Genomic DNA, 13,813 nt, shown 5'->3' with positions numbered 1-13,813 from the left:
TCTCCTCTCTCTCAGGTACCTCTCCTCTCTCTCAGGTACCCTCTCTCAGGTCTCTCTCAGGTACCTCTCCTCTCTCTCAGGTACCTCTCCTCTCTCTCAGGTACCTCTCCTCTCTCTCAGGTACCTCTCCTCTCTCTCAGGTACCTCTCCTCTCTCTCAGGTACCTCTCCTCTCTCTCAGGTACCTCTCCTCTCTCTCAGGTACCTCTCCTCTCTCTCAGGTACCTCTCCTCTCTCTCTCTCCTCTCTCTCTCAGGTACCTCTCCTCTCTCTCAGGTACCTCTCCTCTCTCTCAGGTACCTCTCCTCTCTCTCGGGTACCTCTCCTCTCTCTCAGGTGCCTCTCCTCTCTCTCAGGTACCTCTCTCTCAGGTACCTCTCCTCTCTCTCGGGTCCTCCTCTCTCTCGGGTAGGTACCTCAGGTACCTCTCCTCTCTCTCAGGTACCTCTCCTCTCCTCTCCTCAGGTGCCTCTCCTCTCTCTCAGGTGCTCTCAGGTACCTCTCTCTCAGGTGCCTCTCCTCTCCTCTCTCAGGTACCTCTCCTCTCTCTCAGGTACCTCAGGTCCTCTCTCTCAGGTACCTCAGGTCCTCTCTCTCAGGTACCTCTCCTCTCTCTCAGGTACCTCTCCAGGTCTCTCTCAGGTACCTCTCCTCTCTCTCAGGTACCTCAGGTCCCTCTCTCAGGTACCTCTCCTCTCTCTCGGGTACCTCTCCTCTCTCTCGGGTACCTCTCCTCTCTCTCGGGTACCTCTCCTCTCTCTCGGGTACCTCTCCTCTCTCTCAGGTACCTCTCGGGTACCTCTCTCTCTCAGGTACCTCTCCTCTCTCTCAGGTACCTCTCCTCTCTCTCAGGTACCTCTCCTCTCTCTCAGGTACCTCAGGTCCTCTCTCTCAGGTACCTCTCCCTCTCTCTCAGGTACCTCTCCTCTCTCTCAGGTACCTCTCCTCTCTCTCAGGTACCTCTCCTCTCTCTCAGGTACCCTCTCTCTCAGGTACCTCTCCTCTCTCTCTCAGGTACCTCTCCTCTCAGGTACCTCTCAGGTACCTCTCTCTACCTCTCCTCTCTCTCCTCTCTCTCAGGTACCTCTCCTCTCTCTCAGGTACTCTCAGGTCCTCTCTCTCAGGTACCTCTCCTCTCCTCAGGTCCTCTCTCTCAGGTACCTCTCCTCTCTCTCAGGTACCTCTCCTCTCTCTCAGGTACCTCTCTCTCTCTCAGGTACCCTCTCTCTCTCTCTCAGGTACCTCTCCTCTCTCTCAGGTACCTCTCCTCTCTCTCAGGTACCTACCTCTCTCAGGTCTCTCTCAGGTACCTCTCCTCTCTCTCAGGTACCTCTCCTCTCTCTCGGGTACCTCTCCTCTCTCTCGGGTACCTCTCCTCTCTCTCGGGTACCTCTCCTCTCTCTCGGGTACCTCTCCTCTCTCTCGGGTACCTCTCCTCTCTCTCAGGTACCTCTCCTCTCTCTCAGGTACCTCTCCCTCTCAGGTACCTCTCTCTCGGGTACCTCTCCTCGGGTCTCTCGGGTACCTCTCCTCTCTCTCGGGTACCTCGGGTACCTCTCTCTCGGGTACCTCTACCCTCTCTCTCAGGTACCTCTCCTCTCTCTCAGGTACCTCTCCTCTCTCTCAGGTACCTCTCTCTCAGGTCTCTCAGGTACCTCAGGTCCTCTCTCTCAGGTACCCTCCTCTCTCTCAGGTACCTCAGGTCCTCTCTCTCAGGTACCTCTCCTCTCTCTCAGGTACCTCTACCCTCTCTCTCAGGTACCTACCTCAGGTCCTCTCTCTCAGGTACCTCTCCTCTCTCTCAGGTACCTCTCCTCTCTCTCAGGTACCTCTCCTCTCTCTCAGGTACCTCTCCTCTCTCTCAGGTACCTCTCTCTCGGGTACCTCTCTCTCAGGTACCTCTCCTCTCTCTCAGGTACCTCTCCTCTCTCTCAGGTACCTCTCCTCTCTCTCAGGTGCCTCTCCCTCTCGGGTCTCTCTCAGGTACCTCTCCTCTCTCTCAGGTACCTCTCTCGGGTACCTCTCTCTCAGGTACCTCTCCTCTCTCTCAGGTACCTCTCGGGTACTCTCTCAGGTACCTCTCCTCTCTCTCAGGTACCTCTCCTCTCTCTCAGGTACCTCTCCTCTCTCTCTCTCTCAGGTACCTCTCCTCTCTCTCAGGTACCTCTCCTCTCTCTCAGGTACCTCTCCTCTCTCTCAGGTACCCTCCTCTCTCTCAGGTCCTCTCTCTCAGGTACCTCTCCTCTCTCTCAGGTACCTCTCCTCTCTCTCAGGTACCTCTCCACTCTCTCAGGTACCTCTCCTCTCTCTCAGGTACCTCTCCTCTCTCTCAGGTACCTCTCCCTCTCTCTCAGGTACCTCTCCTCTCTCTCAGGTACCCTCCTCTCTCTCAGGTACCTCTCCTCTCTCTCAGGTACCTCTCCTCTCTCAGGTACCTCAGGTACCTCTCTCTCTCAGGTACCTCTCCTCTCTCTCAGGTACCCTCTCCTCTCTCTCGGGTACCTCTCCTCTCTCTCAGGTACCTCTCTCTCTCTCAGGTACCTCTCCTCTCTCTCAGGTACCTCTCCTCTCTCTCAGGTACCTCTCTTCTCTCAGGTACCTCTCTTCTCTCAGGTACCTCTCCTCTCTCAGTTACCTCTCAGGTACCCTCTCTCTCTCAGGTACCTCTCCTCTCTCTCGGGTACCTCTCCTCTCTCTCGGGTACCTCTCCTCTCTCTCGGGTACCTCTCCTCTCTCTCGGGTACCTCTCCTCTCTCTCGGGTACCTCTCCTCTCTCGGGTACCTCTCCTCTCTCGGGTACCCTCTCGGGTACCTCTCTCAAGGTACCTCCATCTCATCACCATCCTCTTAATTTTCTACCTCTCCTCTCTCTCGGGTACCTCTCCTCTAATGGCACCTCTCTCTAGGACCTCCTCTGAGGTACTCAATCTCCTCTCTCTCAGGTACCTCTCCTCTCTCTCAGGTACCTGTCTCTCAGGTGGGTATTTCCTGTACCTCTCCTCTCTCAGGTGATAATTTCTATAAATAATATGTACAGGTACCTCTCCTTATTGAAGGTATACCCTCTCTCTCAGGTTCCAGCCCTCAGGAATGCTGATTGTACCTCTCAGCTCTCTCAGGTATCTCAGACCTCTATAGCTCGGGTATGACCATTTATTTTTCTCTCTCTCTCTCGTTGGTAACCAGTTTATCTCAGGTACCTCTCTCTCTCCAGGTTGGGGGTGTACCCTCCTCTCTCCTCTCTCTCAGGTACCACTCTCTCTGTCTCCAGGTACTCCTCGTTGTGTCTGCTCTCAGGTACCTCTCCTCTCTCTCAGGTACCTCTCCTCTCCTCAGGTACCTCTCCCCTCTCTCAGGTACTTAAATATAACCTCTCTCTCAGAAACACTCTCTCAGGTTTACCATCTTAATCTCTCTCAGGTACTCTCCTCTTTAAAAGCACCTCGGAGTTGGACAGATGTTACCTAAGTTCTCTGAAGGTACCTTTTATTTTGGGTACCATTTCTCTCTCGGGTTTCTTTTGTACCTCTCTCTCTCTGAACAGTTACCTCTCTCTCTCTCGGGTCCTCTCTGGCCTCAACTGGAGCTGGGTTACCCCATCCATTGTTAATCCACATCAATCATCTTTGGAACCTCTACTGAATTTATTCAACCTGAAATTGCATGGGACTCTTAAAAAATGCAAATTGATCTCTCAATGTCGTAACTGATTCTGACAAAACAGAAATCCTCAAACCATGGAGTTTTAATCTCTCTCTCTCTCCTCTCCTCTCTCCTGGTCTCCTCTCTCCTGGTCTCTCTCTCTCTCTCCCTGGTCTCTCTCTCTCTCCCTGGTCTCCTCTCTCTAGGCCTCTCTCCCTGGTCTCCTCTCTCTCTCCCTGGTCTCTCTATAACTCTCCTCAGAAACTCTCTCAGAAGTTTCTCTTCCCTGGTCTCATACAGCTCTCTCTCTCAGGTACCTCATTTCTCTCCCGGGTCTCATTTCTCTCCCGTGGTGAACAGTTCAAACTCATGTGTCTCTAAACGGGCTCTCATTGTCTCTCCCGGGTCTCATTTCTCTCTCCGGATCTATTCTCTCTCCCATGGGACTCTTTGCTCTCTCTCAATGGTAACTCATCTCTCTCTCACCATGGGTAATCTCATTCCTCTCTCCCGGGTCTCATTTCTCTCTCCCTGGTCTCATACCTCTCTCCCGGGTCTCATTTCTCTCTCCCGGGTCTCTCTCTCTCCCGGGTCTCTCTCTCTCTCCCTGGTCTCCTTTCTCTCTCCCTGGTCTCATTTCTCTCTCCCTGGTCTCATTTCTCTCTCTCGGGTACTCTCTCCCTGGTCTCATTTCTCTCTCCCGGGTCTCACCTTCTCTCTCCCGGGTCTCATTTCTCTCTCCCGGGTCTCATCTCTCTCTCTCCCTGGTGTCATCTCTCTCTCCCTGGTCTCCTAAATCTCATCTCTCTCTCCCTGGTCTCCTAAATCTCACCTCTCTCTCCCTGGTCTCCTAAATCTCACCTCTCTCTCCCTGGTCTCCTAAATCTCACCTCTCTCTCCCTGGTCTCCTAACTCTCGTCTCTGCGCTGGTGTTCCTCAGGATGAGGTGCACAAGGAGAACCATAGAAACCCCAGGACCAGACTGGCTCCTAAACTGGCTGTGCATCAAGAGGTGGTGAGACACACAGCTTTTATGTTTGAACAGATACAAACATGACTCTGGAGCCTGGCCTGTAGGGTCTCGTCATGTGGATGTGTCACCTTGGCGGCAGGGTAGCCTAGTGGTTAGAGCGTTGGACTAGTAATCGGAAGGTTACAAGTTCAAACCCCCGAGCTGACAAGGTACAAATCTGTCGTTCTGCCCCTGAACAGGCAGTTAACCCACTGTTCCTAGGCCGTCATTGAAAATAAGAATTTGTTCTTAACTGACTTGCCTAGTTAAATAAAGGTTCATCCTTGCCTGGCATGAACTTATGCCAGTTTGTGTGTGTGGAGGGGGTGTACATTATGATGACAGTGTACATTGTGTCAATCGATGTGTTTATGTGGAAGCCCTGTCAGATTTCCTCTCGGTGATAATAAAGTATATTATCTCACCTTTAGTCTTTATATTACTTATTGGTTTACTTTGGGTCTCCCGTGTGGCGCAGCGGTCTAAAGGCACTGCATCTCAGTGCTTGAGGCATCACTACAGACCCTGGTTCGAATCCCGGCTGTATCACAACCGGCTGTGATTTGGGAGTCCCATAGGGGCGGCGCTCAATTGGCCCAGAGTCGTCTGGCCCGGTGTAGGCCGTCATTGTAAATAAGAATTAGTTCTTAACTGACTTGCCTAGTTAAGTTTTTATTTATTTATTTATGTCATGGTTTCTCCTCCATCTACAGCCATCTCCGGCCAGGGGCAGTAAAGACCAGGGATCCATAAGGCCCCAGGACTCCCAGTCCAGCTTGCATAGCAGGAAAGAAGGAACGATGCAGAAGATCGGAGTCTTCGGTAGCAAAGGTAAGAGTTGACATTAACAGCAGCACGGAATGGCTTGGTGCAAGTCTACACTGACAGCATGACCGTCTATCCCACACAGAACAGCACTGCAGAGTAGAGAGCACTGAGCACAGACTACATGATCATCATCATCATGACCAAAGAGCCAGAAACTGAAACCAAACTGGAGTCAAAGTAACATCTGCAGTGGAACAAAACACACCTTAATGGTCAATGGTTCAATATAACCGGCCACAGTCCCTCTGTCCAGAACTAGTCCATCGATGCTGTCTGGTCTCTCTCAGTCCACAGTTAGTCCATGGATGCTGTCTGGTCTCTCAGTCCACAGTTAGTCCATGGATGCTGTCTGGTCTCTCTCAGTCCACAGTTAGTCCATGGATGCTGTCTGGTCTCTCAGTCCACAGTTAGTCCATGGATGCTGTCTGGTCTCTCAGTCCACAGTTAGTCCATGGATGCTGCCTGGTCTCTCTCAGTCCACAGTTAGTCCATGGATACTGTCTGGTCTCTCTGTCCACAGTTAGTCCATGGATGCTGCCTGGTCTCTCTCAGTCCACAGTTAGTCCATGGATACTGTCTGGTCTCTCAGTCCACAGTTAGTCCATGGATGCTGTCTGGTCTCTCAGTCCACAGTTAGTCCATGGATGCTGCCTGGTCTCTCTCAGTCCACAGTTAGTCCATGGATGCTGCCTGGTCTCTCTCAGTCCACAGTTAGTCCATGGTCCACAGTTGTCCTGTCTGGTCTCTCAGTCCACAGTTAGTCCATGGATGCTGCCTGGTCTCTCAGTCCACAGTTAGTCCATGGATGCTGTCTGGTCTCTCAGTCCACAGTTAGTCCATGGATGCTGTCTTCTCTCTCAGTCGGGTCAGTCCATGGATGCTGTCTGGTCTCTCTCAGTCCACAGTTAGTCCATGGATGCTGCCTGGTCTCTCAGTCCACAGTTAGTCCATGGATGCTGTCTGGTCTCTCAGTCCACAGTTAGTCCATGGATGCTGTCTGGTCTCTCTCCCGGGTCCACAGTCCATGGATGCTGTCTGGTCTCTCAGTCCACTTCAGTTAGTCCATGGATGCTGTCTGGTCTCTCAGTCCACAGTTAGTCCATGGATACTGTCTGGTCTCTCAGTCCACAGTTAGTCCATGGATGCTGTCTGGTCTCTCAGTCCACAGTTAGTCCATGGATGCTGTCTGGTCTCTCAGTCCACAGTTAGTCCATGGATGGTCTCTCAGTCCACAGTTAGTCCATGGTCTGGTCTCTCAGTCCACAGTTAGTCCATGGATGCTGTCTGGTCTCTCTCAGTCCACAGTTAGTCCATGGATGCTGTCTGGTCTCTCAGTCCACAGTTAGTCCATGGATGCTGTCTGGTCTCTCAGTCCACAGTTAGTCCATGGATGCTGTCTGGTCTCTCTCACAGTTAGTCCAATAATGGTCTGGTCTCTCAGTCCACAGTTAGTCCATGGATGCTGTCTGGTCTCTCTCAGTCCACAGTTAGTCCATGGATGCTCCCTGGTCTCTCTCAGTCCACAGTTAGTCCATGGATGCTGTCTGGTCTCTCTCAGTCCACAGTTAGTCCATGGATGCTGTCTGGTCTCTCAGTCCACAGTTAGTCCATGGATGTCTCTCTCAGTCCACAGTTAGTCCATGGATACTGTCTGGTCTCTCACTCCATGGATTGTCCTTGTCAAGTCCATACTGCAATTCCATCAAGGAGTATGGACAAGTCTCTCAGTCCACGGAAACAGACTGGCACCCATGTCCTTGTCAAGCATAGCAATTTTTCTGGCCTACAGTAATGGTTTGCTCTGGCTTTAACTTTTTAATGGCCTATGCTGCTCAGCTTTTTTAAAAGCCCTTATGTCCCTCTTTCTCTCTGCAGCTAAAAAGATAATGGGATTGGTGAGCGGGAAATCCCCAGAGACGGAGTCGTCCATGAGCTTTAGACCCATGAAGTCCAAGTGGAAGCTGTACAGACCAGAGATCTCTTCCGCGATAGACGTCTCCTCCCACCCGGTGAGAACCCACAGCCAGCTACACGTCCGTCTGATTAGGCCTGGGCAATATGGCCAAAGTATATCACAATATTTGTCTTATTGTTGATGGTATAGCTGTATTTTAATGTTTCTGAATAATACAAGTTTTAAATATGTTTTATGAGTAGCAGGGGTTGGAACCGGTTCAGGGAACAGAACACTGGAAAATGACATTTTTCAAAGAACAGAAACGGAACCGGGAATGAAAGTGATCCATAGTGTTCCGGAACAGAACTGTTATTTTAAAAGCATGGGAACCAGCTAATAACGTTCTTTTAGGTTACGGGCATTTTTCTATAGTTGTATCTTGCGCCATAGGCCACACTTGTTTGTCCATCATACATGTAAACAACTAGCTAGACTGCTCTATGAAGTCATTTAATTAACTAAATGTAAACAACTGTCAATTCTTCACAGGTTAATTCAAAACAAGGAACAGAATGGAACAATATACACCAGTCTTTTACTTTTTTTCCGGCCAGGGGGGGGGGGGTTCGAACCGGTTCAGAACTTTATTTTGCCGATTGGAACAGTGGAACGGAATTTAAAAAATAATGGTTCTGATCAGGACGAAACGATGGTTGCAACCCCTGATGAGTAGCGCAGGACCACCCCTAGGATGGCTACAAATAAATTCTACATGGTTTCAATGGGCTTTCTCTCTTCTGATTGGTTTATACTCAACCAAAACTGACAGTGAAGTAGTCCAATTTGTAGAACTTATTTATGTAATATTGTATCAAGAAGTCGTTACAGACACTATTGTAAAAACCCATACTTGTATGCGGATCCATCCTACATCTGATTACTACAAACAGAAAATATATATGATTGGTAGGCCTGCTCCAGACCCGGGACAACAGAGCTATTGTGACAACAGAGCCAGAGCTATTGGGACAGAAGCTCTTCATTTTTCAAAACATTTATTCATCAGCAGGGTTGTTGATACCCCCCCCCCCTAAAAATGTATGTTGTTTATCACAGATGTGTACCCGAAATTAAAAGGTATGCACGAAGGCAAACCTATAGGCTCCGGTCCTATCCTGCGGATAGTGATTCCCATTAATTTTAGGTTGATATGGTGGGTGTCATGTAAGAGGTACTTGTTGATTAACTTTGGTTGTAAACCTCTGTCTCAGATCATCAGTAGAGTTCCAGACGAGAAAGAGAGTGACCATCTCATCGTCAAGGGAGAACTCTGGACTGAAGTCAAAGACGCTGCTCTTTATGGTACAGGGAAATGAATGAATAGATTTTTTTGAATGAAGGACATCTTGAAGTTTACTTTATTGTTAAGGCCGTTTTTTTTTTTTTTCAGAAGATGACGTGTATTTTCTGGAATCACTTCCTCTTCCTATTAGCTGCCTGTTTTCTTTCATATAGTCTTCATTTATCACTTCATTCTATTGTATTTCTGCGTATTTAACGTTGCACATGATTATTTCTCTCCATTCTGTGCTATGTATAACATGATTTAACAGAATATAATCAAGTATTTTTATTCTCAGTCCAGAACATCATCGTGGTGATGCAGTAATCTGAAGATTTAGTATAGTACTGTATAAAAACACAGTATAGTACTGTATAAAAACACAGTATAGTACTGTATAAAAACACAGTATAGTACTGTATAAAAACACCGTATAGTACTGTATAAAAACACAGTATAGTACTGTATAAAAACACAGTATAGTACCTTATAAAAGCACACTAGAGTACTGTATAAAAACACAGTATAGTACTGTATAAAAACACAGTGTATACTGTACAGTGTAGTACTGTATAAACACAGTATAGTGCTGTATAAAAACACACTATAGTACTGTATAAAAACACACTATAGTACTGTATAAAAACACAGTATAGTACTGTATAAAAACACAGTATAGTACTGTATAAAAACACAGTATAGTACTGTATAAAAACACAGTATAGTACTGTATAAAAACAGTATAGTACTGTATAAAAACACACTATAGTACCTTATAAAAACACAGTATAGTATTGTATAAAAACACACTATAGTACCTTATAAAAACACAGTATAGTGCTTTATAAAAACAGTATAGTGCTGTATAAAAACACAGTATAGTGCTGTATAAAAACACAGTATAGTACTGTATAAAAACACAGTATAGTGCTGTATAAAAACACACTATAGTACCTTATAAAAACACACTATAGTACCTTATAAAAACACACTATAGTACCTTATAAAAACACAGTATAGTACTTATAAAAACACAGTATAGTACTGTATAAAAACACACTATAGTACTGTATAAAAACACACTATAGTATTGTACCCCTGATGTAGTAAAAACACAGTATAGTACTATAAAAACACACTATATACTGTATAAAAAACACACTATAGTACCTTATAAAAACACAGTATAGTACTTTATAAAAAAACTGTATAAAAACAGTATAAAAACACAGTATGTATAAAAACACAGTGTACAGTATAGTACTCCGTATAAAAACACACTATAGTATTGTATAAAAACACATTGTATAGTACTGTATAAAAACACAGTATAGTACTGTATAAAAACACAGTATAGTACTGTATAAAAACACAGTATAGTACTGTATAAAAACACAGTATAGTACTGTATAAAAACACAGTGTAGTACTTTATTAAAAACACAGTTAGTACTGTATAAAAACACAGTATAGTGCTGTATAAAAACACAGTATAGTACCTTATAAAAACACAGTATAGTACCTTATAAAAACACAGTATAGTACCTTATAAAAACACAGTATAGTACCTTATAAAAACACAGTATAGTACCTTATAAAAACACAGTATAGTACTGTATAAAAACACAGTATAGTAAACCCTGTATAAAAACACAGTATAGTGCCTTATAAAAACACAGTATAGTACCTCTATAAAAACACAGTATAGTACTGTATAAAAACACAGTACCTTATAAAACACAGTATAGTACTGTATAAAACACAGTATAGTACCTGTATAAAAACACAGTATAGTACCTTATAAAAACACAGTATAGTACCTTATAAAAACACAGTATAGTACCAGTAAGACGTATAAAAACACAGTATAGTATATAAAAACACAGTATAGTACTTATAAAAACACAGTATAGTACTTATAAAAACACAGTATAGTATTTCTGTATAAAAACACATGAGTATTTCTCTCCATTCTGTGCTATGTAGTACTTATAAAAACACAGTGTATAGTTTTTATACTCAGTAAAAACACATACTATAGTACTTATAAAAAACATTTAGTATAGTACTTATAAAAACACAGTATAGTACTGTATAAAAACACACTATAGTACCTTATAAAAACACAGTATAGTACCTTATAAAAACACACTATAGTGCTGTATAAAAACACAGTATAGTACCTTATAAAAACACAGTATAGTACTGTATAAAAACACAGTATAGTACTGTATAAAAACACAGTATAGTACTGTATAAAAACACAGTATAGTACCTTATAAAAACACAGTATAGTACTGTATAAAAACACAGTATAGTACCTTATAAAAACACAGTATAGTACTGTATAAAAACACAGTATAGTACTGTATAAAAACACAGTATAGTACTGTATAAAAACACACTATAGTACTGTATAAAAACACACTATAGTACCTTATAAAAACACAGTATAGTGCTTTATAAAAACACAGTATAGTGCTGTATAAAAACACAGTATAGTACCTTATAAAAACACAGTATAGTGCTGTATAAAAACACAGTATAGTACCTTATAAAAACACAGTATAGTACTGTATAAAAACACACTATAGTACTGTATAAAAACACAGTATAGTACTGTATAAAAACACAGTATAGTACCTTATAAAAACACACTATAGTACCTGTATAAAAACACAGTATAGTACTTATAAAAACACAGTATAGTATGTTACTGTGATCATCTCAGATGTTCATGTGAAAAAAAAAACGTATTGATAATGCATGGTGCAACATAGATATAGGGCCCTATTCAAATAGATCTGCTAATCAGCGTAGTATCTGGAATAAGACGGAACACCATCACAAACTGCTCTTTTGGTTTAACTCAGTAAACCTTTTTTAAATGTACTAAATGAATCTAAATGTCTTTCCCAGTCTCCTTTTCAATACCACTGCTAACATATGGTTGGTTGAATAAAACACTACTATTCCTTTGTATTACTGTACTGCCGACATATACCAAAATGGTTGAATATAAAACACTACTATTCCTTTGTAATACTGTACTGCTAACATATACCAAAATGGTTGAATATAAAACACTACTATTCCTTTGTAATACTGTACTGCTAACATATACCGAGGTGGTTTAATAAAACACTATAACCTGGTTGAGCCATCCATTGTTTTAAGTGTTGTGCATACAAACCCTTGCCTACTAAAATCTAACTTTCTAGTTTGCTGAATTATTGTAGTGACTAAGGCTAGCTACAGTGACTAAGTATATACCCAGTGGTGTAAAGTACTTAAGTAAAAAATACTTTAAAGTACTATTTAAGTAGTTATGGGTATCTTCACTTTACTATTTATATTTTTGACAACTTACTTCACTACATTCCTAAAGAAATAAAGTACTTATTACTCCATACATTTTCCCTGACACCTAAAAGTACTTATTACATTTTGAATGCTTATCAGGACAGGAAAATTAACGCACTTATCAAGAGAACATCCCTGGTCATCCCTACTGCCTCTGATCTGGAGGACTCACTAAAACAGAGAACATCCCTGGTCATCCCTACTGCCTCTGATCTGGAGGACTCACTAAACAGAGAACATCCCTGGTCATCCCTATGCCTCTAATCTGACTCACTAAACAGAGAACATCCCTGGACTGCCTCTGATCTGGAGGACTCACTAAAACAGAGAACATCCCTGGTCATCCCTACTGCCTCTGATCTGGAGGACTCACTAAAACAGAGAACATCCCTGGTCATCCCTACTGCCTCTGATCTGGAGGACTCACTAAAACAGAGAACATCCCTGGTCATCCCTACTGCCTCTGATCTGGAGGACTCACTAAAACAGAGAACATCCCTGGTCATCCCTACTGCCTCTGATCTGGAGGACTCACTAAAACAGAGAACATCCCTGGTCATCCCTACTGCCTCTGATCTGGAGGACTCACTAAAACAGAGAACATCCCTGGTCATCCCTACTGCCTCTGATCTGGAGGACTCACTAAAACAGAGAACATCCCTGGTCATCCCTACTGCCTCTGATCTGGAGGACTCACTAAAACAGAGAACATCCCTGGTCATCCCTACTGCCTCTGATCTGGAGGACTCACTAAAACAGAGAACATCCCTGGTCATCCCTACTGCCTCTGATCTGGAGGACTCACTAAAACAGAGAACATCCCTGGTCATCCCTACTGCCTCTGATCTGGAGGACTCACTAAACAGAGAACATCCCTGGTCATCCCTACTGCCTCTGATCTGGAGGACTCACTAAAACAGAGAACATCCCTGGTCATCCCTACTGCCTCTGATCTGGAGGACTCACTAAAACAGAGAACATCCCTGGTCATCCCTACTGCCTCTGATCTGGAGGACTCACTAAAACAGAGAACATCCCTGGTCATCCCTACTGCCTCTGATCTGGAGGACTCACTAAAACAGAGAACATCCCTGGTCATCCCTACTGCCTCTGATCTGGAGGACTCACTAAACAGAGAACATCCCTGGTCATCCCTACTGCCTCTGATCTGGAGGACTCACTAAAACAGAGAACATCCCTGGTCATCCCTACTGCCTCTGATCTGGAGGACTCACTAAAACAGAGAACATCCCTGGTCATCCCTACTGCCTCTGATCTGGAGGACTCACTAAAACAGAGAACATCCCTGGTCATCCCTACTGCCTCTGATCTGGAGGACTCACTAAACAGAGAACATCCCTGGTCATCCCTACTGCCTCTGATCTGGAGGACTCACTAAAACAGAGAACATCCCTGGTCATCCCTACTGCCTCTGATCTGGTGGACTCACTAAACAGAGAACATCCCTGGTCATCCCTACTGCCTCTGATCTGGAGGACTCACTAAACAGAGAACATCCCTGGTCATCCCTACTGCCTCTGATCTGGAGGACTCACTAAAACAGAACATCCCTGGTCATCCCTACTGCCTCTGATCTGAGGACTCACTAAACAGAGAACATCCCTGGTCATCCCTACTGCCTCTGATCTGGAGGACTCACTAAAACAGAGAACATCCCTGGTCATCCCTACTGCCTCTGATCTGGTGGACTCACTAAACAGAGAACATCCC

The 13,813-nt window shown here is 44.8% G+C and overlaps 1 protein-coding gene across 1 annotated transcript in view; it reads left to right on the top strand.

Annotated features, from left to right (window-relative positions):
• kif20ba (kinesin family member 20Ba) overlaps positions 1 to 9,223 on the top strand; it is a 37,370-nt gene extending 28,147 nt beyond the window's left edge. The window contains exons 32-35 of the mRNA XM_064993577.1: positions 4,582 to 4,656; positions 5,367 to 5,484; positions 7,357 to 7,490; positions 8,650 to 9,223. Coding sequence (XP_064849649.1) covers positions 4,582 to 4,656; positions 5,367 to 5,484; positions 7,357 to 7,490; positions 8,650 to 8,754 — 432 coding nt within the window. The 3' untranslated portion in view covers positions 8,755 to 9,223. The remainder of the gene's footprint in view (positions 1 to 4,581; positions 4,657 to 5,366; positions 5,485 to 7,356; positions 7,491 to 8,649) is intronic.
• Positions 9,224 to 13,813: the final 4,590 nt, after the last annotated feature.

This window comes from Oncorhynchus masou, chromosome 18 (assembly GCF_036934945.1).
Source record: "Oncorhynchus masou masou isolate Uvic2021 chromosome 18, UVic_Omas_1.1, whole genome shotgun sequence".
Classification (NCBI taxonomy): Eukaryota; Metazoa; Chordata; class Actinopteri; order Salmoniformes; family Salmonidae; genus Oncorhynchus; species Oncorhynchus masou.
Note: the sequence above shows the minus strand (reverse complement) of the source record. Positions and strands in the feature narration are given on the sequence as shown.